Source organism: Petromyzon marinus, chromosome 14 (assembly GCF_048934315.1).
Source record: "Petromyzon marinus isolate PM22_M1 ecotype Great Lakes invasive population chromosome 14, UKy_Petmar_22M1.pri1.0, whole genome shotgun sequence".
Taxonomy (NCBI): Eukaryota; Metazoa; Chordata; class Hyperoartia; order Petromyzontiformes; family Petromyzontidae; genus Petromyzon; species Petromyzon marinus.
The window spans coordinates 11,598,161-11,624,727 of record NC_133680.1 but is presented as its reverse complement, the minus strand read 5'-3'; the positions used below and the strand labels follow the sequence as shown (position 1 = coordinate 11,624,727).

General features: G+C 44.1%; 1 protein-coding gene across 4 annotated transcripts in view; it reads left to right on the top strand.

Annotated features, from left to right (window-relative positions):
- Positions 1-26,567, top strand: part of LOC116942267 (dynein axonemal heavy chain 3-like) — an 859,832-nt gene that overhangs the window by 792,179 nt on the left and 41,086 nt on the right. For all 4 annotated transcript variants that reach the window (XM_032953964.2, XM_032953963.2, XM_032953966.2 and 1 more), the window contains 6 exons: positions 557-728; positions 4,295-4,498; positions 9,309-9,439; positions 15,676-15,868; positions 17,009-17,187; positions 20,497-20,755. In XM_032953964.2, coding sequence (XP_032809855.2) covers positions 557-728; positions 4,295-4,498; positions 9,309-9,439; positions 15,676-15,868; positions 17,009-17,187; positions 20,497-20,755 — 1,138 coding nt within the window. The remainder of the gene's footprint in view (positions 1-556; positions 729-4,294; positions 4,499-9,308; positions 9,440-15,675; positions 15,869-17,008; positions 17,188-20,496; positions 20,756-26,567) is intronic.

Genomic DNA, 26,567 nt, shown 5'->3' with positions numbered 1-26,567 from the left:
CAAGAATGAGGGGTCACGGAAAGGTCGGGAAGGGACGGGAAGAAGTGGAGGGGCGAGGGGAGGGAAGAGGAAGGGACAAGAGGTGAGGCTTTACAATTGACTAAAGGGCTGTATACATGTGGCCACAAAATTACTTCAGCTGTTACATTTACATTTTGAAATACTGATATTAAGATGTATATTCTGGGGATAATGAAAGTTCATTTAAAAGATAGTTTATGTCTGTGCATGGTAGAAAAGCAACCAAAATTTCCACTTCCTTTCTATAAATCAACATTTGGTGACTTTTTAGATCCTTCTACGTATGGTCCAGGTTTAGTTTCTGAATAGAAATTTAAAACAAAAACAATCAAAATGTTTTTTTTTTTTAATATTGCCATTGGTGCTTTCGTGTTTGTCTGAACGAACAAAATACGTGCAGTCTTCATCTTCTTTCGTATGCCGTATGAACGGAGCAACGTGCCGCATTTGTATCCTTAGTTTTTTTTGTAAGTCATTCCACGGGCATGCGAGGAAGCCATGTCTGATCAAGTGCCTTAACAATTATTTTCTCCAGATTTTCAGTGGAGAACGCGATCATCGTTACGTCGGCGCAGCGCTGGCCACTGATGATCGACCCGCAGGTCCAAGCCAACAAGTGGATCAAGAACATGGAGAGGGCCAGCAAGCTGCACGTGTGCAAGCTCGCCGACTCCGACTACGCCCGCACACTCAGCAACTGCGTGCAGGTTCGCGGCGGCGATTGCGATTTGTGGCCATAATCACGATTGGTAACGTTGGTGGTGCCGGAATGTGGCCGTGACCACGATTGGTAACGTTGGTGGTGATGGGATGTTGCCGTGACCACGATTGGTAACGTTGGTGGTGATGGGATGCTGCCGTGACCACGATTGGTAGCGTGGTTGGTACCGGGCTGTTCCCGTAACCACGATTGGTAACGTTGGTGGTGATGGGATGTTGCCGTGACCACGATTGGTAACGTTGGTGGTGATGGGATGCTGCCGTGACCACGATTGGTAGCGTGGTTGGTACCGGGCTGTTCCCGTAACCACGATTGGTAACGTTGTTGGTGTCGGAATGTTGCCGTGACCACGATGGGTAACGTTGGTGGTGATGGGATGCTGCCGTGACCACGATTGGTAGCGTGGTTGGTACCGGGCTGTTCCCGTAACCACGATTGGTAACGTTGTTGGTGTCGGAATGTTGCCGTGACCACGATTGGTAACGTTGGTGGTGATGGGATGTTGCCGTGACCACGATTGGTAACGTGGTTGGTACCGGGCTGTTCCTGTAACCACGATTGGTAACGTTGTTGGTGTCGGGATGTTGCCCTAACCACGATGGGTAACGCGAATGGTGCCGGGATGTGGCCGTGGTGCCTAATGCTTAGCACATTGCAGTTAAAGTCCAGAGGTGGTGGATTCCATTTCCCGGTGCAGCTTTTGAAACAACGGCGCAAGTTTCTCAAATCCCCCCCCCCCCACCGCCTCATTCCACCCAGCAGCGTACATAGGCGTGGCGAGGTAAATTGTGAATACTCTGGGCTCTTTCAAAATCTCCGGCCAGCGTGAAGGAGTTGGCCAAATATCCTCTGCAGGGGCCTCTCTACTGTCCCTTTCGCCAGGGCTGCACAGTCTCCCTTAAAATGTAACATGTATTGTGACCGAGGGCATTGCCTTGAATTGTTATTCATAGACTTTTAAATATAATCAAGGCACTGCTGAATGGCAAAGTAGCAATGGTACAGTCATTGGTCTTAAGCATCACGAGGGACCGGCCAGTGTCGCAATGCCACACAATCCCATCGCCCCATTTGTTTCATTCTGGGACGGGTCTTACACGTGTTGAATTGGCGAGTAAGAGTTATTTACTGTGTAAATATTCTCGCATTTACAATCGAAAAGTAGCCCAATGGGGTGCCGTCGTGAAGCATAACTAAATAACCTAGTTGAACAAGTTGAATATTGCTTTATTTTGTTAATAGTATGTGTATCAACGTTAAAAGTAGCACGCATGAGGTCCGTAACAAATTTTCCCCACACAGTTGAGTGAAACGTTGCTATTTAAGGTCTCAATTAAGGGGTTGTGAATCAATTACCTTAGTTTTTTGCATTGTGATGAAGATAGCAGCCTTCCGTGGCTCGAGAGGTCATATGAAACATTACATTTGCCATGTACAAATTGGAAAACATTGATTCTCGCATTGTGAGCTTCAAACATCAATGTTAATTGACAATCAATGCGTCATTACTTCCATAAAAAACGAGCTGGTGTAGCTCAAATATCGGCAGAAGTAGGCGGTATCTTCTCCACAGCAGCAGTGGCTTTCTGTGCATCGCGTTCTGTTCTACCCATTGCTGGGCAAGCTCAGTGGCCTGTTAGGATGATAGCTAGAGGATGGCTACATCAATCTGATTTGTAAAAAGGACATGATTATCATACACTTTTTGGTTGCTCTTGAGTTTTCCCGTACGGCCATGAGATGTTGGTTTTGTTTAATATTAACATTATCTCATAATAGGTGTGTACATATATATTTATTCCCGCACTCTGTGATATATATTGGCCTGCATCCTTTTACCCAGTCAATGAGGTACATTTTAATAGGCTGAAGACAATTACAGCCTGCCAATTCACGGTTATATAAGTTACAGGATATGAGTCATTTGGTCAAATTTTCACAACTGGACAGTTATTTCTCTGGGCGTTGACCAAAGTGTGCAACCTGTAACAAAGTGGGACATTAATCACCCTGTGAACATCATTCACAAGAGCATGCTATTGTGCGACTCACCGGCCAGATTCCATAAATAGCCACAAATAAATTATCCCTTTTTTGTGTTGTGGTGGTTTGTGCACCGTGGTGAAATATCGTTTGATCAAATCTCAGAGGTCAAACCGGGCAGCATGTGAGGAATTTAGGAGGAAGGGGTGGTGAGATTTCATGGCATTGGCCATCTGTGAATTTAAACCCTGACGACCTCTGGCTCTTAACTTTGACATTGGGTTGGTCCACGGTTACACTGTAAGCCACCAACCCTGATTTGCTCACCCGCACTGGATACTTGACCCCTGTAGTATCGGTTATGTGAATGTCTATTTTTATTTATCAATATGATTATAACAATTAGACAATGGTGCAGAATTTATATGTGACACATTTCATTTGGTTTGCCAACTGTTTTAGTCGAACAAAAAAAACTTCAATATCTAGAATGTCGAGCAGTGCTTGTCAAGCTCCAGTTTGCATAAAACTAATTTAAATTCTACGGTTATTAAAAAAGCATTAGAATATTGTCATCATGTCAAAATTCATTATGTATTAAATAAGTGTTTTCATATATAATTTATTTAAACAATTTTTTTAATAAGTTTATTTCAGCCAGTAGTCACAATCACTTTTATAATACATGCCTCTGATTTTAATTATTTCTGAGTGTTAATTTTGCCCATTAGTAAAAGCCCTGATTCTAAAGCATGGCTCCGTGAGTCGTTCTGTACAATATATTGCCAATTAGAGATAATGAATGCCACCGTTAAATTAAGACTTGTTCATTGTAACTGATAATTAACTTCAATACAATTTCTGAACTGCCGTATAATGAAGGTGCACATCACATTACTGACTTTCTTAAAAAGTCAAGTCAAAGTCAAAGTGTCTCCATTCTCAGACTTTCTACGCCATATCATTTAATTGTCTATGCTACCAATCAATTACTAAAATGGAAGTTTGGTCTTACTAATTAATTGAAGTTGTAATAACAGCTGCGACAATTCAATTAAACCCCAGCAGGATACTGCAGTTTTGTTTACTGAAATAATACATTGACTGTGCCAAGGGTACCTTAGGCAGAAACGTGTTCTATTGTGCGTCTGAAGTAACTGTTGTAGTGCAGCGCACCATCACCACCTCCTGGAGACTTGCATATTGAGGATAAACTGATCGTAAACTGATCATATTGAATGCATATGTAAGTATCGGCCGATTCAAATTCAGTGAAGGTGAATTAAACATCTCAAGTGTCTCTCCGCTCCAGCAATGGGGTGATGCTCATGTCCATCGATGGTTCTGAGCCAGTGGTGACAACTCGATCAGGTTCCCTGCTGGTTACGAGGAACCGCGAACTTATGCTCCGCGATCGCACAATCGTTTGTCCATTTCGCAAACATTCGTGTGCATTTGAAAATGTTCTATTTATTACGAATTGATCATTGGAGGTCAGCATAACGACGGTCATCCCGTGGCCACGGATTCCGTGAAACCGATCACGCTGCGGCTCATTTCTCCCCCCAGTTCGGTTACCCCGTGCTCCTGGAGAACGTCCCCGAGGAGCTGGACCCGATGCTGGACCCCATCCTGCTGCGGCAGACCTTCCGGCAGGGCGGCGTGGAGTGCGTGCGGCTGGGCGACGCCGTGGTGCAGTACAGCGGCGACTTCCGCCTCTACATGACCACGCGCCTGCGCAACCCGCACTTCCTGCCGCAGGTTTCCGTCAAGGTGGGATTCCTCTTCGCGTCCTCCTCCTTTCTGGGATTCTATCGCGCGTCGGAAGACCTAGCGGAGAATGACTTGACGACGACATTAGAGATTGGGGCCAGAAAGATGTGCTGTTACTTGACCATATTTTGCCGCAAGACAGAGGAAAGTGGAAGCAAATGACCAAATGTACAGTGGGCACGTACGGGGCTATCTGCCCATGGATCGTGATGATGATGACCGTGCATCATTCTCTGTGATGTCCGACGTTTCGCTGCACATCCTGGGATATTCCCGAAGATGCTTCCAGCACACAAACAACATTTGTTGCAACCGCCGTATTCATTGAGTGTTTATTTATTCAGAAATGTATTTCACCTGGAATAGCCATTGGATGGAACGCCGCATTTGCAAAGTTGTCCAGGGTAGCTTTGCTGACGAAGCACCCAACACGTGCAGCGAAACGTCGGACATCATGCTAAGAAACACTCAGTACAACCCAAAAACACATCGGAGAGCTCAAGATTTATTCCGTGCCTTGTTCCCCCTCGAAACCTCATTGAGTTAAAAACTATACATTTTTTTCACGAAAGAGAGACTTGTTTTGGATATATGGCTCATTCCTCGACAGCACAACCATGAAAACCTACGCGGTAATGTATGGTGTGGCCTTTAGTGTTGCTCCACAGTGGTTCCAGCAAGATTGGCCATGGAGCAACTCTCCAGAGCAGAGCACTTGGGAATGGTTAAGTTGTAATTTGATTGGGTACATGAAAGCTTCTACACTGAGATAAGCCACTGGCACGACGAGGAACTTGGCATGCCCAGTAGTTACAACGTGCTTAACGTTTGTAGCAACGTTTCTCCAACGTATGTATATGTATGTATGTTGAACTTCTTTCACACTGTATATAGCCCATTGGCTCTGCGGGGGAAGGACAACAAACTAAACACAAAAGGCAGTTCTAAAGAAATTCGTTTTCAATCTAGATGATTTGAGAGTACATAGCTCCATTGGCTTCCTAATATTGGAAGGAAGTGCGTTCCAGACGGCCGTAGAAGTGCACCTGAAAGCGCGCGATGCGGTGACGGTCTTTGTTCGATGGCTAGCAAAAAGCCGCTGCGATGATGACCGGAGTTTGCATGATGGTTTATGCTCCTTGACGAGAAACATTTTAATAACAAAGTATCACCAAAGAGTACGTAAGGGAAACAATTTATTTACAATATCAACCATCCGCTGAACATTGAGCTTGCAAACTACCACGTCGAGTTCAGTTTATTTTTTTGAACCTGGCGAGAACTCAAGAGACAAGGACAGTGTCTCATTTGCAGGAGCGACCCCTTGTGAGTACACGGAAAAACAAGAACTAATTGCATATAAAGAGCATCGCGCACATCAAGGGACTCAGTCCAGAAATCCCTTCATCCAGAGCGAAGGAGTTGCAGCTACCAAGCCACCTAATAATCCCTTTGTAATAATACAGCATCGTTGTTAGGCGCATGCTGAATGTATGGCTTGTTAACACCCTAATGCTCAAAAAGGCAATACAATTTGAATACACACATAAGCCATTAAAATGCAACTGTCCTAAATGGACCCTGAAGTTGGCTAATTTGATACACTGCCCGGTACTGTAATTGGAAATGAATGTCTACCCATAGCACCATCGTCAAGCAATCAAACCACTCCTCGCCTCTAATCAGCCAAATTGCCATTCCGTGCCAGCGCACCGTGCACCTATTTCTCGCCCGTACATTTGATAAATGAGTTTGAAGAAAAGTCGAGGCAGACGAAAAGTAAATGGGAAGGTTTAATTTGCCAGGCAATTAGGAGGCTGCCTCTGGGAGGCAGTGTGCAAGAGGCTCGTCCCTTGAACCCCAATGTACGGCTAATAGACAGCACTGATGGTGTGTTTCGTCTCCATTGGCTACGATCACTGAACGTGGCTCCCAGCAAATGTGTCTCCCGAAAATGTGTGGACGTGCCTGTGTTAAGGATGCTGTCCCTCGACTCCTCGTTCTCCTGTGCCCCCCCCCCCCCCCCCCGCTCCCCTCTTCTCTTCCCCTCGCTGCTGCTCCTCGTGGCATGATTTAAATAGCTGCACTAACCTCCTCGCAAATACACCGCGGTGCCCTTCTCGTACACGCCAACCACGAGCTGCACAGCGGCGAGAGTACCCACGCGGGCAGAATACACAGGACACCACACAACGCACAGGCTCACCACACCATGCACTCCCCCCCCTTTCCTCTGTACTCACAGAGACAACACGACACGGTTTAATGTCTACTGGTGGTTTATTCTCTGTTTAATTAGAGTGAATCTACCCGTGTCAGTGTGGACCAGCAGGGCAGATCTAACCTATCTCTCTACAGTCTAATACTCAAGTAGCCTGACCTCTCTCTACTCACTCCTATTAGAATATCCCTCTTTGCCTTCTCTTCGTACTTATTATCCGCTCTCGAAATGTAGGAAGCCACGGAAAGGCGAGGCTGCACGTGGCTTTGGCTGGGAAACTGGACTCGGCTGCTCTACGACCCGTCTCACAGACGACTCCTCGATCCCTCTCTCCAGTTGACCCCGAGCGCAAAGAGACCTTGCTTCCCAATCCCACTCCTTTTTATGCCCCAGCTTCAAAGCCTACGTCCCGCCGACCCGCTGGCCCCTCATCCAATCAGGAGCCTCGGATTTCCCGCCCCTGGCCAATCGGATTATCCCCCCTCTCCGACGCCCCGCCCCCCATTGTTTAACCGATGTGTGCCAGTTTGTGGCGATCGCACACATCGTTTACAGACCTTAAAGGTCAATCTGCGCCACCCCGCCCCCCCCGCCTGCCTGCCGTTGCGTGTGCCTTGGGCATTTCCTCAATGCGGTTTCTCAGCGAGTTCGCCGTGGCCGTACAATTTTAAGTCACTCCACGGCGCCGCAGTGTCATTCGGCCTGGGAGGGGTTCTGCCAATTCCCTGGCCCTGAGAAACCGTGGAGCACCCCCACGAGGGGGTCTCTCGGGTAAAAACTCAGGGGCAGGTGACCCCCCCCCCCCCCCCCCACGAGGCCCTACGTGAGTGCACGTGTGTGTTTATGTGGGGGGGTGGTGAGGAAAGCGCTCCGTGACGGGAGCCGGGTGGCTTCTCTGTTGCAGCAGCAGCGCAGCGGCGGCCCCGTCCTCGGCGGAGCCGCTTCGCTGTCGTGGCATCACACCTGCGTGGGCCCCTGCCACTAAAATGCCCCGCGAGATTCTCGAGCATCATTTCACAGCAGAAGGCAGCTCCTGCGTGGCAATGTTGTCGTCATAGCTTGTAATACATTGAATCATTGCTTGCCGACAACGAAAGCAAGAAATGCCGTCTGCCGATCCGTTCATCGTAATGTGAGCGGGAGGGAAAAATAGGCGTGGCCGTATTGGTGCCTGGAACTGTTTTTCTTGTTACTAGGTGCATGCTATGTATGTTCCTGTCGTTGTATTGCTGTGGGGCATTGGTTTTGAGCTGTGGCAAATTCTTGGAATGATAATTGTATAAAGTGTACGTACATCGGCTTTTGTGTACATGTGCTGAACTTCTTTTGCACCATACGTAGCCAGCCGTGCTAATCGGAGATGTGGATTTTCGTACGTAACACCCGCGTTGTCCGTGTGTGATATAGTGTAAGCAGCAGCGTGGCACGAGTGTGTTTGAAATGCAAGCCATAGTGTGCCAACTGCATTTGGAGCGTCTGTGTGGTATTACGGATGACACATTTACGTTCCGTACATTGGAGCCTCTTACAGTTCACTTGTGCAGTATTTACATTGCGTGTGTGTTTCCCGCACCTCCGATTGGCTACGTACGGTGGGAAAGAAGTTCAACATACATATGCAGTGTGTGAACAGCTCATTCATATTGTGTGCTTATGTGTTCATGGGATATGCTCGTGTAGGAGGGAGTAGTGGCGCAGGGAACAGCACTTTAATTTTTTTACCCGACTGAGTACAATATCGCGCCACAACCAACATCAGTGGAGAGTGATACCCGAACCGGTCCTGTGCACGGTAGGACTTACTCTGAAAGTGGGACGCGTGGATGAGATAATTAATGCAAATTACGAGGCCTCATATTGAATGTTAAGGCAAGCACGGTGGCCATGAGCGGGCTGTCGCTATGAGGGGGAGACAACAGATGGACAAAACTAGTGACGGAATTGCAGCCAAGATGAAGAACGTCCCAAAAAGGATGACCACGGGCGGATATAGAGTTACGCAATTAGCTCATGCGGAGGATTATTCTCCTGAGATGGATGAAGACGGTAAGGTATAATGCCAGCATGTGGAGGGTCTCCATCCAGCAGTGGATAGATCTGGGCTGATGTTAACGAGTGCCCTGAATCTTCTGGTTTTAAGGTCGTGCTTGGAAGTTATTGATTTAACACTATAATTGCCTTTTGATTTGTTTGTAGAGATTATTACTAAACTGCATTTATGCCAACAAAATAGAATGGTACGTAATTGTTTAACAGAGCATTTTAATAAAATAAATTGCCAAACCATTTGTATGCAGCTGCAAAAAAAATGTAATAAGATTTTTCTCCAAACAAATACAACTTTTGGAGAGTAGCCTTCCATTTATTTACAGAATGTTGTTGAACTTTTTCTTTTCTTTGTATGAAAACCCACCTATTATCTCTTTATTTCAGTCTACGTGATCACAACATCACCCCGGTAACTGGGGCATGTATTCTCAATCGCTTTCCTTCTTTTAAGGGCTTCATAATTATCTGTGGAGTGTACCCGTGGACCTGCGACACTCCCAAGATGCCCCCGGTGTTGTAAAGCGTGTAACTGTGCTGCAGGTGACCCTGCTGAACTTCATGATCACACCCCGGGGGCTTGAGGACCAGCTGCTCAGCATTGTGGCAGCAAGGGAAAAGCCGGAGCTAGAGGAGGCCAAAAATCAACTCTACCTGGAAGGGGCCCACAATCGGTAAGGTCCACCAGTGCCACACAGCCAGTGAACAGGGCGGCGCGTACACCTCACAGCAAGAAGGGCCTTGGGTTCGATTCGCGACTCGGGAACCTTTCTGTGTGCAGTTTGTATCGTTTGTGTATGCACGTTCTCCATCTGTCTCTGCGTGGGTCTCCCTCCGGGTTGTCTGGTGTCTTCCCGTAGCAAAAACAAAAACCCCAATGTAACTGATGCTGGTCAAACATCCCCAAAGCTGAACAAGTCACTACAAGTTACTCAGTTGGGATTATGCATTCAACATCACCCCTCCCCCCCCCCCCATGCGAAAATTTGACAGGACCCTCATGAAAAACTTTCCTGAGACTCAGTGAGGCTTTCCTGAGTAAACAAGTAAAATTATCTCAATAAAAGCATCCTGTGTTTGGGTCCATGTTCCCGTTGCACATAGACTATATAATCAATAACATGCAAACAGATAAATAATTGGAATGTCTCTGAGTGGATGCAATTGAGGAGATGGAGTAATAAAATCAGTTCGTGTGGAGGTCCTTGGTGGATTTTGACATCGCAGAATCATGAGGGCGATGCAAACCTGGCAACCCCTTATCAGTGCCTACCTTATTCATATTCTTAGTTTTTTCGGTAAAGTCACGTTGAAGAGAAACAACAAAATAATAAAATATATAAAACAATAAAAAATTCTCACGACGTTTCGACCATAACTCAAACGGTCGTCTTCAGGTGTGTTGGTTTGCCTACCTTATTACAGACCAATTCAGACCTTATTGGTCACCCCGTACATCTCAACGATCATGCTACAAAGCCCCATCACAAGGGAGAAACACAAACGAATATATTTAGTTTGCCCGTATTGAAACGGCTGTCCGCCGTATGGACCTGAAAACGCAATTTCCCTGTAACAAGAATACGGAGTGAACCGTATGGGTTGACAGCTATGGTGATGGGAGCTTCAGGAGACCTTCATCCTCCATTTCTGCATCCCCACATCATCATGTACAAATAAAAAAATATTCACTGGCCTATTTGCATTCCTGATCGATATTTTCCAACAGCATTTGTTTAATCAAACAAACCCTTCACCGGTTTCCACTTTGTGTCATTTGCAGTCATGCTTGTTACACAAGATTGTATTTGTTATGTGGAGATGAACAACAACAAAACAGAGGTTTTTATTCACTCTAATATAGAACCAAATATAGAACCAAAGAGTATGGATCCTTGCAGTCACGAAAGCTTTAAATCTAGAAGAGGTCTTTATTATTACAGCTATTGCCCATAATGCGCCACAACAGGGCATAATGACTTTGTACAAAATATAATTAAATCAGATGCAAACCCGCTGACTTGAGCGAAAACTATTCCTCCTGAAGTGACTGCTCAGGGCACTTGAATTATAGAGCCACATCGAGGCCAAGGAGAACCGTCATGTGGTGTGCATCGTGCATTCCCATAGATAAAGGCTTCTGTTCGCTATTTCTCACAATTTTGTGTCACATTTTCCTTCCATTAGCAACGTTAACTTTTAAGCTACGAGCTCCTGGGTCATCAATCGCTTTCTGTGGAATTAATCAGCACCCCCACGCCCCCTCCTCCCATCCTTCATGTGCTGGGTGAGCTTCCAATGTGCAAAGCTACCCACAAACACATGGCTAATATTAGAGTGAAGGCTTTCCCGAATGCATAGCAGGCCATGAGTTTTTAATTGTTATGTTGTTACCCATTCAACAAAGATGGCAATTAACTTGATTTGGTTTACATGTGAATGGATTATATTCAATGATGTGGACATTTACCGTTTTTGCGCTTATCTATTAGCAGAGTCTGGAAGTGAAAATTGTCAAAAAGTATTGTTGGTTTTTAGAATTGCCATTGTATTACTGTCATTAACTTACTATTGTCATTTAACTGCATTTTCAAAATACTTTCTAATTATGCACCATATTCTTCGGGTTATGAGACGATGTGGAATGTAAGATGCACACTATAAGTGTTTTTGTGGAGAAAAAAAGAAGTTTTATATGGAAGATGCGATGTTCTGGGAAGGTGGTCAACAAGGGGATGAAGCGTGCACTGTAGTTGCGAATTTAGTCCAGGTTTTGGGAAGTAACTATGCATGTATGTTGAACTTCTTTCGCACCGTACGGAGCCAACCGTGCTAATAGGAGGTGCGGGGGAAGGAAAACAAACTCAACACAAAAATAAGTTATAAAGAAATTAATTTTATATCTAGATGATTTAAAAGTGCATAGCTCCAGTGGCTTCCTAATATCGGAAGGAAGAGCGTTCCAGGCGGCCGCAGAAGCGCGTCTGAAAGCGCGCGATGCGGTGACCATCTTTGTTCGATGTTTATCCAAAATCCGCTGCTGCGATGATGACCTGAGATCACATGATTGTTTATGCTCCTTGACGAGATCAGCATGGTATTGTGGTTCATTTCTGTCAAGCACTTGTAATGAGTGCGACCTTATAATGTGTTCGTTCGGCAACCGGAAGTGAACGCAACTCAGCAAGCACTGGACGGACATGGTCAGATCTTGCAGTACCAGTTACGACACGTGCCAAATAATTATTCTGCAAGCTGCAGCTCGGTAATGGTTTTTTTTCAGACGTCCCGTAGAGTAGTGAGTTGCAATAATTGAGCCTTGTCGATACTATGCGTGTCTTATTATCCGGGAGAATACGATAATGGTGGTAACTGCCTGTGCAGCACCAATTCATTACATATACTGGGATTATAACATTAACCCCCCAACTGCACCTTTAAAAATACTGGAATAAAAGCACGTCTTATAATTTTAAGGCTTTGCCCAAGTAAAAACAGCTCTTGCAGTTTCCACGAGTTCCTCTCTTGTATGCGGAAAATCCAGCCGTTGCTTGACAACACAGCAACACGCGGTGGAATGTTTTATTGGATGCATTATCAGTCGTGCTTTGTGATACGCAGTGTCGGGCATGGAAAGGGGCTCAACGGGGATCCTAATTTGATTTCTGCTGGTTGGGGTTAAGTCTCCGATTCCTTTGAGAGGACATCTCCCACTAACCCCATTCCCTGTCTCTGTGATTACACGAATGTTGGCTGTGCTGACACTTTTCTCTCTTTGAATCCAGCAGGTTTTTGTCATTTTATTAAGGCTTTTGTGGGTATAGCAATTCCACTTTCTCATTTAGAATATTAAGTAGTTTCCTCCCTTGTTACTTTGTACAGAGCTGTTTCATTGCTAACCAGAACGTGCAAATTGAGCAAAAGAATCCAGATCAATGTGGACAGCGAGTGGGGGATTGCCTATATTTGTTTCACACCAATGCAGCCTTGCCTGTGTTTCCCCATTATCATTTTTATTTCGTGTTTGACAGAACGGCTCAATAAATGTGCCGGCAATTGTTGAACAAAAGGCTTACATCCAGTGATGCACAGCTCGCATATAATTTCCATGAGAGGCAAATAACATTCGCAAATGAGCAATTTATGTATTTATTATCTCCAACTTTAACGTTTTTATATTTTACTTCAGGATGCCGTCACAGCGTTGTAACGGCGAGCACACTTGACTTGCAATCTGGAGGTCGCCGGTTCGATCTCGTCGGCGCGGCAGTTGCAACGATGATGCGGGTTTCTTAAATCTCCCCACCGCTGTCTACCCAGCAGAGTGAATGGACAACGCCACAGCGAGTCGATCGGCAGGTCACGTGTGGCGGGGTAAAGTGTGGGTACTGCCACCTCTTCAAACCGCGTCTGGCCAGTGTGGGAGAGTACGTTAGAGAGGAGTTCCCTAGAGCTCTTCCATCAGCAGTGGCACGGGAGGACAATTGAAGCCATTGGCGGGACCCCGGGGTTACCATCACTGCCCCGGGGTGGGAAAACCCGCGTGACGACACGAGTCTTGTTGCCTTACCGACAACAAAACTAGTGGTCAATCGATTGGCCTCGTCGAGAGCTACTCGGGGACACTAAGTTTCGTAAAAGTTGAAAAATTACACAAACACGTTCAATTCACTGCCTGGGGGGGGGCGGGCTCGCCTTGGCAAAGAAGCTGAGGATCGACGGCTGACCGGAGGGCGTCGTCACCGCGCACGACTGCTGCGGACGCCCCCCGGGGGCTCGCGTTTGGCCGGTGGGATGGCGCCCGTCGTGTTGATTGCCGCCTGCTGCTGCTGCTGGCGCTTGTTGGTGCCAGTCTGGGTGGGCGGCGCGTTGCTGTCGGGGTCACGAGTGGGCGGACTGAAAAATAATAATCATTATTGACCTGATTTTTGCGGGACCCCGGGGGCCCGCCAAATTATTTAATTGTAGGGCTGCACCTTTCCTTGCCTCTCTTACCTCCTGAAATGGGCATTTGAAGGAAACTTAAAAGTCTTTTCCTGCTCCTACTCGATGGGACAAAAACTCGTCTCTTTTGCCAGCCCCGAAGCGAGTGGTAAAAAATTCCCAAGCCCATGGTGGTCCCAGGCGCTCCACACACAACTTGAAGTACGGCACTTGATACTTTATCCAAGATCAGCGGACTGGAATTGAAACTAATGAAAAATAATTATTCTATTGACACAAACTGAATCGGAAATGTCGTAATTAAAATAAATTTGAACTTTAATGTAAAAAAAATAAAATTTTATACATTTTTTTTAACTATGCTTTACTAAGCGGAACTGTATTGTGTATTTATTCGCGCTATATGTCAAGTGCGAATAGATGGCATGTGATGCTGTGCTGTACAAATCTGAACGCTACAAAACGGCCAATGAGCCACAACGCACCCAACAATGAATATATAATTAATAATAAAGTATTGGTACTTAACGGTGGCGGTGTTCATATCCTGACCCTGTCGCCTGCTATATTTTTGGAGTTTGCATGTTCTCCCCATGGTTGCGTGGATTTTTCTATGGGTCCTTCGGTTTTTCCCTGCACATATATAAACACGCGTTTAGAGTATTTGGCTGCGATACATTTCCACATGATAAGCCACTTCGTTGAGCTATAATTTGTGGCCAGGTCACTTCTGAAAAATAGCTATATAGTTCAGTGGGCCTTACCTGGTAAAATAAAAAATATATATATCTTTACACCATTCCAACAGCACAAATATATCACAAAGGTGCTATGTTTCATAGACATAATCTGCAGTAGTGTGTGTTTCAATGTGAATTTCAACATGGGAAATCAAACTATCTTTTCCTGGTGTGGCAATGGTTGGCGCATGAGGCTTGTGATGGGGTGTGGTGATAGAGGTATGCAGGCGGCCCCTGAGAACTGCTTGCTCAATACAAGTCTCGCCCTCGTGAGGTTGTTCACTTTGTTGATGCCACATACGGTGGCAAAATATGTAATGAATAACAAAAAGAAAAAATACTGATCATGTTCTCACATTAAAGGTTGGCACATAATTCACTTTCGTTGGCTTTAAGCAGGAATTAGTATGGCTATACATCTATCATGAGTGCTCAGGCTCTCTGTGAGCATCCCCAAGCATTAATTTTGTAGTTTTACATTTGCTTCTTTCACTTTGTTCAATGGAATAGTTTCCATTCATTCGCTCCCTCCTTTTGTGATTTTTCAGGTCTTGCATTTTAATGTTTTTTTTCTCTTTCTCTACTTTTCACTTCTCTCCATATTCCTTCTCTGTTCTCTCCTTCATGTTCAGTCTCTTCGATGTTTTTCCTACTAAATTATTTACAGTGTCCCAGTATCTCAACGTCCCATCTCTCTCGCTGCCCAATCTTTGCGTGTTTTTATTTTATGTCTCTTCACGCTGTCTTAAATTTATTCCGTGATCGTTCCAATAGTCCGTGATTCTATGAATACCACGTAGCAACATTGCCCCCTACTGGCATACTTGCCCATGTTCAGGGCTGGTGCTGCGTCCACCTTCTGTCACACAGTGACAGCTCCCACTGCGCTTGACTGGAACGTGACATTGGAATAGGTGAGATGAGATGTAAGGCACTTGGGTTTCCGAGGTATTTAAGCGAGCACCGTAATAATGCAAATCCTATATCCTTATCTAAAGGGAGGTATTAAAGGTTCTGTAGTTTAATGAAACTATTATATTGTTGATGTATGTTGAACTTCTTTCGCTCCATGCGTAGCCACCTGTGTTAATCGGAGGTGCGGGGACGGACAGCAAACTTGAACGCAAAAATCAAAGTACGTTGATGGAGAGAGTGTGATGGTTCATGCGGACTCAGTATCTGGAGTAATCCATCAATAACCCGGTACTGTTGAACGGATGTTGCAGGAAACAGCTGAAAGAGCTGGAAGACCAGATCTTGGAGGTGCTGTCTACGTCACAAGGCAACATTCTTGAGGACGAGACGGCCATTGCGATCCTGTCATCCAGCCGACAGCTGTCCAGCGAGATTGCCGACAAGCAGGAGGTCACAGTGCGCACCGAGAAGCAGATCGATGAAACCCGAAATGGATACAAACCCGTAAGTTCTTCTTCGGGACTTTGGGTTGGACTGTGGAAGAAGGTGGGCTGGAGAGGTTTGATATTCGAGAGCTGCTTCACAAAATCCTTCTCGGTCGGCCCTGATTAATCGACCGCCAGGTGAATGCCTTCATGAGCCGTCCACCGTCTCATGAAGAGTTTACGTAATGCACGTGTTTTCGGTATATTGCAAAATAATGTAAAGCGGGTAAACGTTCTGCGCAAGTGGCCCTTTAAATTTGGAGGATGCGTTGAACAATGCGGTGCCCGGAAGACACAGGGGAATTTCAGACACATCATTGAGATATGATCTTTGTGTTTTTTTTATATTACACAGCAAACAAACTATGTAATTACATAACAGGTTTTTCATTTGAGGGCACCTGTAAGGGGGTATAGTATTTCCATTCCTCTACATTTCATGACGTTGCTCGTGTGTATGTATTGGCTTTTCTTATGCTTTCTTCCTGGCTAATTGTAGCACTCAGTTCTGAACGCAGGCTGGGGGAGGAGGATTTTTTAATTTCAGGGTGCCTGTGTATAATCGAGCTTTTATGTTAATTGTTATTGCGTACCGCTGCCAATGCAGCACCACCATATTATTCATTGCATATATGTGGCTACGAAATAGTCTGTCTATCTGCTGTGAGAAAGACCATTGTCCTAATTTTACACTAATATATCGTTTTGTTAAAAAGTCGTGTTAATCAAGGTATTTTTGAATGTGCTTGTCCACCACTCTTGATTTCACAACGCAGTCCCTTCAATATGTATTGGTGTTTGAGAGTGCCTCATGTTCTTGCCTCGCATTCTAAAACTAAACTATTTTACCAGATCAGGCCCACTGAGCTGTATAGCTATTTTTCAGAAGCGACTTGGTAACAAATAAAGTGGCTTATCACGCGGTAATTTATAGCAGCCAAATACTCTTAAACGCATGTTGCTGAGTGTGGAGGGAAAAAAACCGGAGGACCCAGAGAAAAATCCACACGACCCGGTGGAGAATAATGCAAACAAATATACAGGCATCAGGGTCGGGGTCGAACCCACGAGCGCCTGTACACCAGGCGAGGCAGTTAACATCTCGCACGCCGCAGCACCAAAAATCGTCTTCCTGTCCACAATTTGTCTTCCTTGGCAGGTGGCGTCACACTCCAGTGTCCTTTTCTTCGTCATCTCCAACCTGGCGCATGTGGACCCCATGTACCAGTACTCGCTGGCATGGTTCATCGGGCAGTATGTGCAGTCCATCGCTTCCAGCCGGCCCTCCAGTGTCCTGCACGAACGCACTGAGGCCCTCAACAGTCACTTCACTTGCAGGTGTGCGGTGGGAACATTACCAAGGGCGTGGGGGCGGGGGGGGGGGGGCTGTGCCCGTAGCTCTGTGTGCGCTTGCACCCTCTGCTGTGTGGGTTTTCCAGTTGCACGTGAATATGAACGATGCGCACTGGTGGCGCTGGGTATAAGTAAACTCAGCAAAAGTGGAGAGCTCTAATTAGCTCAGGGCGGGGGGGGGGGCAGATTTATACAATTATAGGGGTGCACCAGATATCAGCTCAAACACAGATCTTTTTTTTTTAAATAGGTATCTTCATTCTTATAATAACTACGTTTGTAAGCATAATTAATTATGCATTTAGCTGTGACATAATTAAGTTATGTAGTTTGTCTAGCATATAATGTTTGTCACAACCTACATCTTAAATTTTGATTTAAACCTTTCGTGACTGCAGGGATTCATATTTTTGGTTCTTTCGGTAAAGTCATGTGACTTTACCGAAAGAACCAAGAAAACCTACATCTTGTTCCAGCCGTGAAATTATTCGTTGAAGTCAAAATACAATTACAGATACATTATAAACGTGTGTTCACGCAAAGCAATTTAGTCCTGATGAGAAAGAAATGTCTACATATATCAGAAAGTGGCAAAAAAAATAATGCTAATCTGTGTAAGCTGCTGTTGGCGTTATTTAACGTAACCCCACACGTAGGTTAACGGATTTATGGTGAACGTGTATTGCCACCAAAGCGTTAGAGATTTCACAGATTTGTTGCCTTCGTGCTCGTCGATCCTAAGCAGTGGTTCCCCAAAGTGTGGTCCCTGGACCACCAGTGGTCTGCAACGGAACCTTCTCAGGCTGAACTCCACTGGCATTCGAGAAGGTTGTGAGTTCAAATTACTGCCCGGAATCAAGTCCATTGATGTTTCCCTCTCCCCCTCCCCAGAGTCTGTAAAATAAGTTCCACTTCGTGGGAGATCAACAGTGGCCATCCTCTAGAGACGCTGGCCTCCACAGGGGGAGAGTGACATTTTTGCCACCGTCTCAGGACTGCCAAATAGCTATACTGTACACTGTGCCCAGTGCCCGCTTGAGCTGGGAGATTTGTGTTAAACTTTCGGTAGATATAGGTTATGATTTCACATTCAGAACAAAAAATGCGATTTTAAATCACCAAACAAATGACAACCTTGGTCTGCCATCCCCTCACTTGTGTAATATTGGTCATTTGTCTTCGTTGGATATATTTTTGTATGGTGATTTTCACGTCTTATTTTTGTTCTCTCAGCTAATTGCAGCGTTTGAGCTCTTCCCACACTTGGCCTTAATGTGAGCCGGGTGGGGAGGGGCTGTTCAGGGGAATTCTCATTAACTGTAGATGTTAGGATTATAATTGAGCTCAACCTTATAGCCTGCGTGTGTTATGAATGATAATGGAGGCTCGAGAGTCGAGTGCCTTCCACAAGTTTAACTCTTTCCAACTGAGGGTGAAAGCGTTAATGCATAAGCCTTTTCCGTCTGCCTGAATCATGGGACCATAATGATGCTTTTGATGGTGATCCAATAGAAATTGAACTTTTAGTTAAACGTCGTGTTGTGAATTTGGGACTTGCGCAAAAGAAATCTGGCCAAATTGATCCGAGGGGTTGCCCAAACTTGTAGGACATAATCCAGCACAAAGGCATTTTGCATGCAGTTATGCGTTGGCTTTCTGCATCCCTAATATATGTCCAAAGGCAAAACCCAAGTTAAAAACCTTGGCAGAACCTCGTGCATATGCGTGATTTGTATTCCTCGCTACATCGTCGCAAGTAGACATTGAATCAGCTAATGGCTTCAAAAAGTAATGAGATATAGCAGTTGCTGATAATGCACTTCGACATGCCATAGCCTCTGATTATTTAGGCCATGTTTTGTGAATATAATGGCTCTAGGGGCAACATTGGGATGAAGTCGTTGCAGAGGATTGTGTTTCATGCGGTGGGATCAATCCTAAATCATGAAGTAATTGCACTTCCTGTGCAGCTCAATAAGAAGCCACAAACCAGTTGATGGTGCCACCTGCTTTCACCCGATAAGCAATTCTGGAACTCAACCATTGCAGAGCTTCTCATGTGTGTTTACAAAGACTCGAGCCAGTTAAAAACGTGCCACCTGGCATTGAACAATTCATTTTAGCGGCATCAATAAGCTCTTGGGATTTTTTAAAAAGTAATACGCCCTTATTTCACACCTAATTTGGCAATACATTGCCTTTAGAATGGCATTACTGCTAATTGGGTCAGTTAAAATTTTAGTATAGAAATACGTTTTTTTAGTTGTGTAATCTTGTATGCAACAATGAAAAGATACCATTTCAGTTTCATTAACGGTTGCCACAATATGGTCAGGGTATGCCTGATCTCTACCGAGAAGATTTAGTCCTTGCTGTTATGAGATTCATGAATAATGTTTAACTGGTCTTCATTTGGTGCTCTTTGTAATGATGCATGCCAATTTAGTGTTACTAAACACTTCATTTTTGGAAGCAATGTTTTGTACAAGCTTATATGTGAATGTATTTTCTGTATAATACACAACATGAATAATGCCAAACGTGCAATTGTTCAGACTTTTTACAAAAAAATACACTCAGAAATAATTGACATTTTAACACTCATTGGTGTTTATGCTACAGAGGCTACGATAAACAAATACATATTTTTTCTGCAGCGAATTGTAAACATCAATCGAAATGTATTCAACTTAATTTAGCAACCATATATAATATATTTAAGTATGTAATAATACCAATAAATACACCCCTTTGTCAATCCACTGTCAGATGAAGGCCTCCCCATGCCCTAACTGTGAATGGGGCAGCCAGGACCGGGTTCGTAGTGCAGTCGCAGTCCACTGCACTACCCCTCCGGTTGAAATGTCAAGCATTGAAATTCGATTTTAAATCAACTCGAGTTTAGACCAGAACGACTTTTGTTGAGATAATTTTTGGCCGTTGTGTTGCACATTCACTAATTAGAAAAAAGTGGTTGTCTTTAACGTAAAATGTATTGAAAACACTCTGCCTTTAATGGTCAAAATTTACATGTTCTTAAATTTCATTAGCACATTCGGATGTCACTGTTAGTCCATGAGCCATAGCAGAAATTGGTACCAGCTAAGGTAGATAATGTTACTAGCACCGACAATTATGCGGCTAATACAATAACGCACTCATATCAAATGGTTCTCACTTAACTCACTGTTATTGCATACTCTTTGGTTCTTTCGGTAAAGTCACGCAGGTATAAAATAAAATAGATTAATTTTATTTTATACCTACGTGACTTTGTGTGCGCGGCCCGGACAGCATCTACACAAACGTGTGCCGCTCACTGTTCGAGAAGGACAAGCTGCTCTTCTCGTTCCTGCTGTGCGTGGGGCTGGCCCGCAGCCGCGGCCGCGTGAGCGACGCCGACTGGCGCTTCCTGCTGACGGGCGGCGTGGCGCTGCCCAGTCCCTCCTCCAACCCTGCGCCGGCCTTGCTCGACAACCGCTCCTGGGCAGAGCTGGCTCGCTGCTCTGACCTCCCCGGCTTCTCCGGTCTTGCGGGGCACTTCTGCGACAACGTGAGGCTCCTATGGCGGCAGCAGGGAGATGCACTGCGTTTTGTACTTTTACCCGCGTCGCGAATGATTGACCGCACCTAGGCCCCGGCAAGATAACGTCATTTACCCTTTTTACCGGGTAATAGGGTAAAGGTAAAGGTGTCGACATGCCTTTGGGTAAGGTAAAGGGTAGGGTAAAGGTAGCACAGAAGAATTACCCGGTAGGGTAAAGGAAGCGCGAAGTATTACCCGGTAAGTACCTTGTTTACCGCTGGCTAAAAGAACCGTGGTGCAGTCCGTGGCCTCCATTTAAAATTGGAATCATCGAGAGTATTCTATACGAGCTTTACTACCGAGCTTCGCCTGAGACTTGGATTCTTTTTCTTGGATTAATACACGGCCTACGCGGAGGGTGAGGGGGGCATGCGTGACGTCAGCAGGCACACTGCGTGACGCTGCCGCGTGCGGGTGACATCACAGATGTGACGTTACCGTGCAAAATATTATTTCCATTATTGCCCCACCCCCCCCCCCCCAAAATACAAAAGTCTATTTATATACTTTTTTGCATTGTGTACAGTTTGGAAACTTCCCATATGGCAAATTTCAAGTTTATTCCATGTCGGGAAGTACGCTAAACATTTCGAACAGACACACATTCACAAATTTCCATTTTATATATATAGATAAAGCGCTATGCCTAGCATTTACCTGTTATAAACCATTTCCACCTGTAGTACCCCAGTAATTACCCTGTAATTGGGTAATTTGTATGGGGTAAGGGTAAAAGGTAGGGTAAAGGTAGGCTCGTTGCTTTTGACCTTTTAACTTTTACCTTACCTTGCTAAAGGGTAAAAGGTAAGGGTAGAGTGATTGTATTGTGGTAAGGTAAAAGGTCGGGTAAAAGTAGGCTCGTTGTTTTTACCTTACCTTGCCGAGGCCTAACCGTACCTCCAATTAGCACGTACGTTGCGAAAGAAGCTCAACATGCTTACACACGAGACAGAAATTATTTGACTGGGTCGGTTTTTTTGCGTGGTTTGTGCTTGACAGCTCTTCCAACGGGTTTTCGGGCTGTAGTGCGTCCTGTTTGTTTGGCATGATGTCCAACGTTTCGCTCCAGAAGCTCCTGAAGAAGCTCCCAGCCGGTGGTGCAAAACTACGAAGAGCATTTCCCATATGCTTCTCCACATTTTAATAAGCAGAGTGCATTTATGTTCATTAACAGAAAGCAGTATTACAGATGAACTGATAACCATAATAATAATGGCCACCTTATTAACATTACAGTATATGATAAGGTGAAAAGAGTTTTGCATTTTTTTTTAGGCCTGTGAGATGTCTGGGTTAATATTTTGTAAGATTTATATAGGAATATGGTTTTTCAATGGGGACTAAACTAAGACAAAACAAAATACAGGTATGTTGGAAATAGATAGACGCAATTTCAAAGCAGTATATTTCACGATGGCAACATGTTACAATTACACAAAAAGTTACAAACGGTTTAATGAGTTATATTCTTAGTTTTTTCGGTAAAGTCACGTTGAAGAGAAACAACAAAATAACAAAATATATATAAAACAATAAAAAATTATCACGACGTTTCGACCATAACTCAAACGGTCATCATCAGGTGTGTCGGTTTGCATAAATTTATTTTGAAAACGGCATATTTATTTATATATATAAAAATAACGTTTGCGTCACGCGCAACGATGGCAGTTTGCCAGGACTAGTCCATCTATTTTTTGAAAAGAGGAGGGGGGAGACGAAATTTGTTTTTATGTATGCTGTCTGAAAGGCACTGTAAGCGTGAACAATCAATCAAGAACTGAAATGATTTATCAAATCTTTCCAATGATTGCTAAGATAGAATCCATCTTCTCGGTTGAAATTGTCTCTGTGTTTGTATATGTGGATAGCCTCATGAACGAATCTCTCATGGAAGCCAGATGGCTATCCACATATACAAACACAGAGACAATTTCAACCGAGAAGATGGATTCTATCTTAGCAATCATTGGAAAGATTTGATAAATCATTTCAGTTCTTGATTGATTGTTCACGCTTACAGTGCCTTTCAGACAGCATACATAAAAACAAATTTCGTCTCCCCCCTCCTCTTTTCAAAAAATAGATGGACTAGTCCTGGCAAACTGCCATCGTTGCGCGTGACGCAAACGTTATTTTTATATATATAAATAAATATGCCGTTTTCAAAATAAATTTATGCAAACCGACACACCTGATGATGACCGTTTGAGTTATGGTCGAAACGTCGTGATAATTTTTTATTGTTTTATATATATTTTGTTATTTTGTTGTTTCTCTTCAACGTGACTTTACCGAAAAAACTAAGAATATGAATTACTGCAGTCACGAAAGCTTTAAATCAAAGGTTTAATGAGTTATTAAGTTTTACTAACCATTTTATAAATGCTCTATGAGTCCTCCACCTGCTGTACAGACAACATCGAGACGATAGTTGAATTCGTCCCAAACGCCTCTCAAAGTGTCTTCTTCCACTGAAGTCACCGCTGACGTGATTCTGTTTTTGAGGTCATCCAGATTAGTCGCTAATGGTGGCACTAAAACACCACGGGTCTTTGACGTGTCCCCACAAGAAAAAGTTGCAGGGTGTGGTTATGTCTGGGAATCTTGGGGGCCAAGAGTGTAGCGCCAAGTCTTGGGGTCCCGTGCGACCTATCCAGCGTTTAGGCAGCGTTGTCCTGCGAATGACTGAGGCTAGGGGGCTGTTTGTGCGCTGAGAGAGGCATCTAGCGGTAATCATTTGAAACTCTATGCCCCGCCCTCTGCCCCGCCCTCTCTATGCCCCGCCCTCTCTATGCCCTGCCCTTTCAAGTGGTAAGAGTTTCATTCATGGGCGGTTCGTGGTTGCAGAGATACAGTATAGCGATTTCAAATCGGGGACATTTTTTTTAAACACCCTGTATATTTTAAATGTAATTGATGTCAAGGTACATGAGATGAAAGCGTTTTACTCTATTTTAGAACTCCGTTTTAGCCTCAAAGGCACAAGTTTATTTGAACATTCACGATAGCCGATCGAGCGCAGAACTTCATAAAATATGTTTTTACTTTTATGACAAAGTCAATTTATGTCCATTTAAAATCACGATGTTTGTTTTAGAACTTAGAATATCATCTATATTGTACACCAGATATGTGCCTGCATAGTATATAGAGGTTATACTATTATACTGACTGTATTCGAATGAGACCAGATAGCTATAGTTGGGACATTTTATCAAGTACATTTGTGATACAAAATATAACATCGATTCTAATTAAACAGTGGAACAGAGGGGTCACTTTATCCACTCATCTGCATGTTTAACCCCCCCCCCCCCCCGCCCATGCAAAGTTTGTCCACGTAGCAATTTCACAAACTTTCCAATTTTAAAAAAATTCAAACATCACATGATATACGATGGTTTTTGCCTTGAAATATATCCTCAGGGTCTTAGCCACTCACTAGATATAGACAAAGTGCTGAGATAATGCCCTATATAGCAGCATTTCTACTTCCAATCCTCATACCCTCCTCCGCTCTGCAGCTTCCCTTGATTACCAAGCATCACGTGCATGCAGTGTGCAGTGGCTTAATTCACCTCTGAATAGAAAAGAGAGGTAATTATGGAGAGGCGGACTGTGGGCTCCGTGGAGACTGGAGTTGGGAAAGACTGCGCTGCAGCATTGCAGGTGTTGTCGATGGCGTTGAAATGTCTAAACCATTGCAATTTACCACCTCAGTACGAGCACGCCAAGGCTACTCGGCTACCCAGACTCTTAATTGCACGCTTCATGTATTTTATCATTTACATATGAATGGGGTATATTGGCAGACGTAGACATATTAAATCGGTTTGTCTTTTCTGCTGCCCGCACCATCTGGAGTTCTGTCTCCCTGGCCATCCGTCCTGCCGATGTCTGCTCTGTGTTCAAGTCCAAACACAAACCCCCAATGCTAAACAGCTCCCCCCCCCCCCCCTCCAACAACTCCCGTTCAAAGTCGTGGTCACTTGTACGAAGCCCTGCCATCGTAATGTAGTTTACACCACTGGCTCAGGCCCACCAATGGAGATGGGCACTACTGCAGTGTTTGTTTGAACATGAATATACTTCAACAAATATATATTTTACTTACATTGCATATAAGTTATTCTTTGGTTCCTTTTGTAAAGTCACGTGACTTTACCGAATGAACCAAAGAAGATGAATCCTTGCAGTCACGAAAGCTTTAAATCGAAATGCATATAAGTTGTTAAAACTATGCTTAATTTAGCGTACCCTGGATTTATTCCTGTGCCTACACAACATGTTGTGTGATACTCGTAAAAGTGTATATGCTGTATATATATACAATCTTGTACTGCCTCTGGAACCTACGGTAGTATAGGTGTTCACCTGCTGCGACTAATTAAAGTGTCTGAGATGGAACTAACTTGATTCCATTCCAGTTTCAACAGTCTTGTAGTGTTGTTCTCCTGCTTGATGTGCACAATGTACGCGGTTTACAGCAATCGAAACAAAGTTGGCTACGTACGGTGTCAAATAAGGTCTAACAGCATACATTAGCTTCAATGTGCTGCATAGACCACTCTGAATTAACAATGCCTTTCCCGGCTAAAGTCAAGATAATTGCATCGTGTGTATGCTTCAGTGTAGAGTCATTCATGGGCATGGTAACCATGAAGGTGATTTGGGGCGACAGGGTGGCACGTTGGTAACATTTGTTCCTCACGACAAGAAGGGCCTAGGTTCGATTTCCAACCGGGGTGCCGCTCTATCTAGGGGTGTATATGTTCTCCCCCTCTTCTGCATGGGTTTCCTCTGGGGTCTCAGATTTCCTCCCAATAGCTAAAAAAAACCAATGCAAATAGTGATTCATATTGATTTAAAGCTTTCGTGACTGCAGGGATTCATGTTCTTGGTTCTTTCGGTAAAATCACGTAGAAGGGAAACAATAAAATAAAAAATATATATGTTTTATTTTTTTATTTTATTATTTCCCTTCTACGTGACTTTACCGAAAGAACCAAGAATATGGTGATTCATAATTGTGTTTTTGGTTTGGCCATGTAATGATGTGACCAAATATATGTTGTGAAACCCTCCACTATCGCACACAGCCAATACAAATGAAGTTGTAAGGCGTACATGCGTTTTCACGGACCAATTATTGTTTCAGCTCATCACAACCAAATATAGCAAAAGTCATGACATTTTGTTCAGAAATACACTGTACACCATCAGGGGAAAAACATCTAGACCTCACAATGAAAACTGTGGAATTTAGATGAACCATGCCAGCTGATCAGGCCTCCTTCAGTAGGTACCACGACATCACGGGGAACAAACAATCATATTCACAGTTTATTTTAAAGTAATGCATTCATGATTAAAATGTATTGTAATTCATCAGGGCCAATGAATAACATTTTACAACGTATTATATTGACTATGTAGCTTCTGGCCTATGGGTTTAGCTGCTGGTAATTGGCGAATATACCAAGGCTAAATAATCACCTGAAAATTACTCAATTCGGGTTACACACAGTAGCATCTCCCCCCTACTGTGAACACGTGGCAGGATCCTCCTGAGCAACGTGTCTTAAGACCTTGGCGAGGCTTTCCTGGGTGAACAATCAATAATAATAAAATTATTTGTGAGAACTATAAATCTTGAAGCAATATTTGTATATGGTTGCCTGATAAACTTTCAGAGAATGTTTAGCGAGCACATTGTGTTACTTAACTAAAAAAAAACGTGTAATGGACATGTAACAGTGGGTCGCAAATGTTGAGC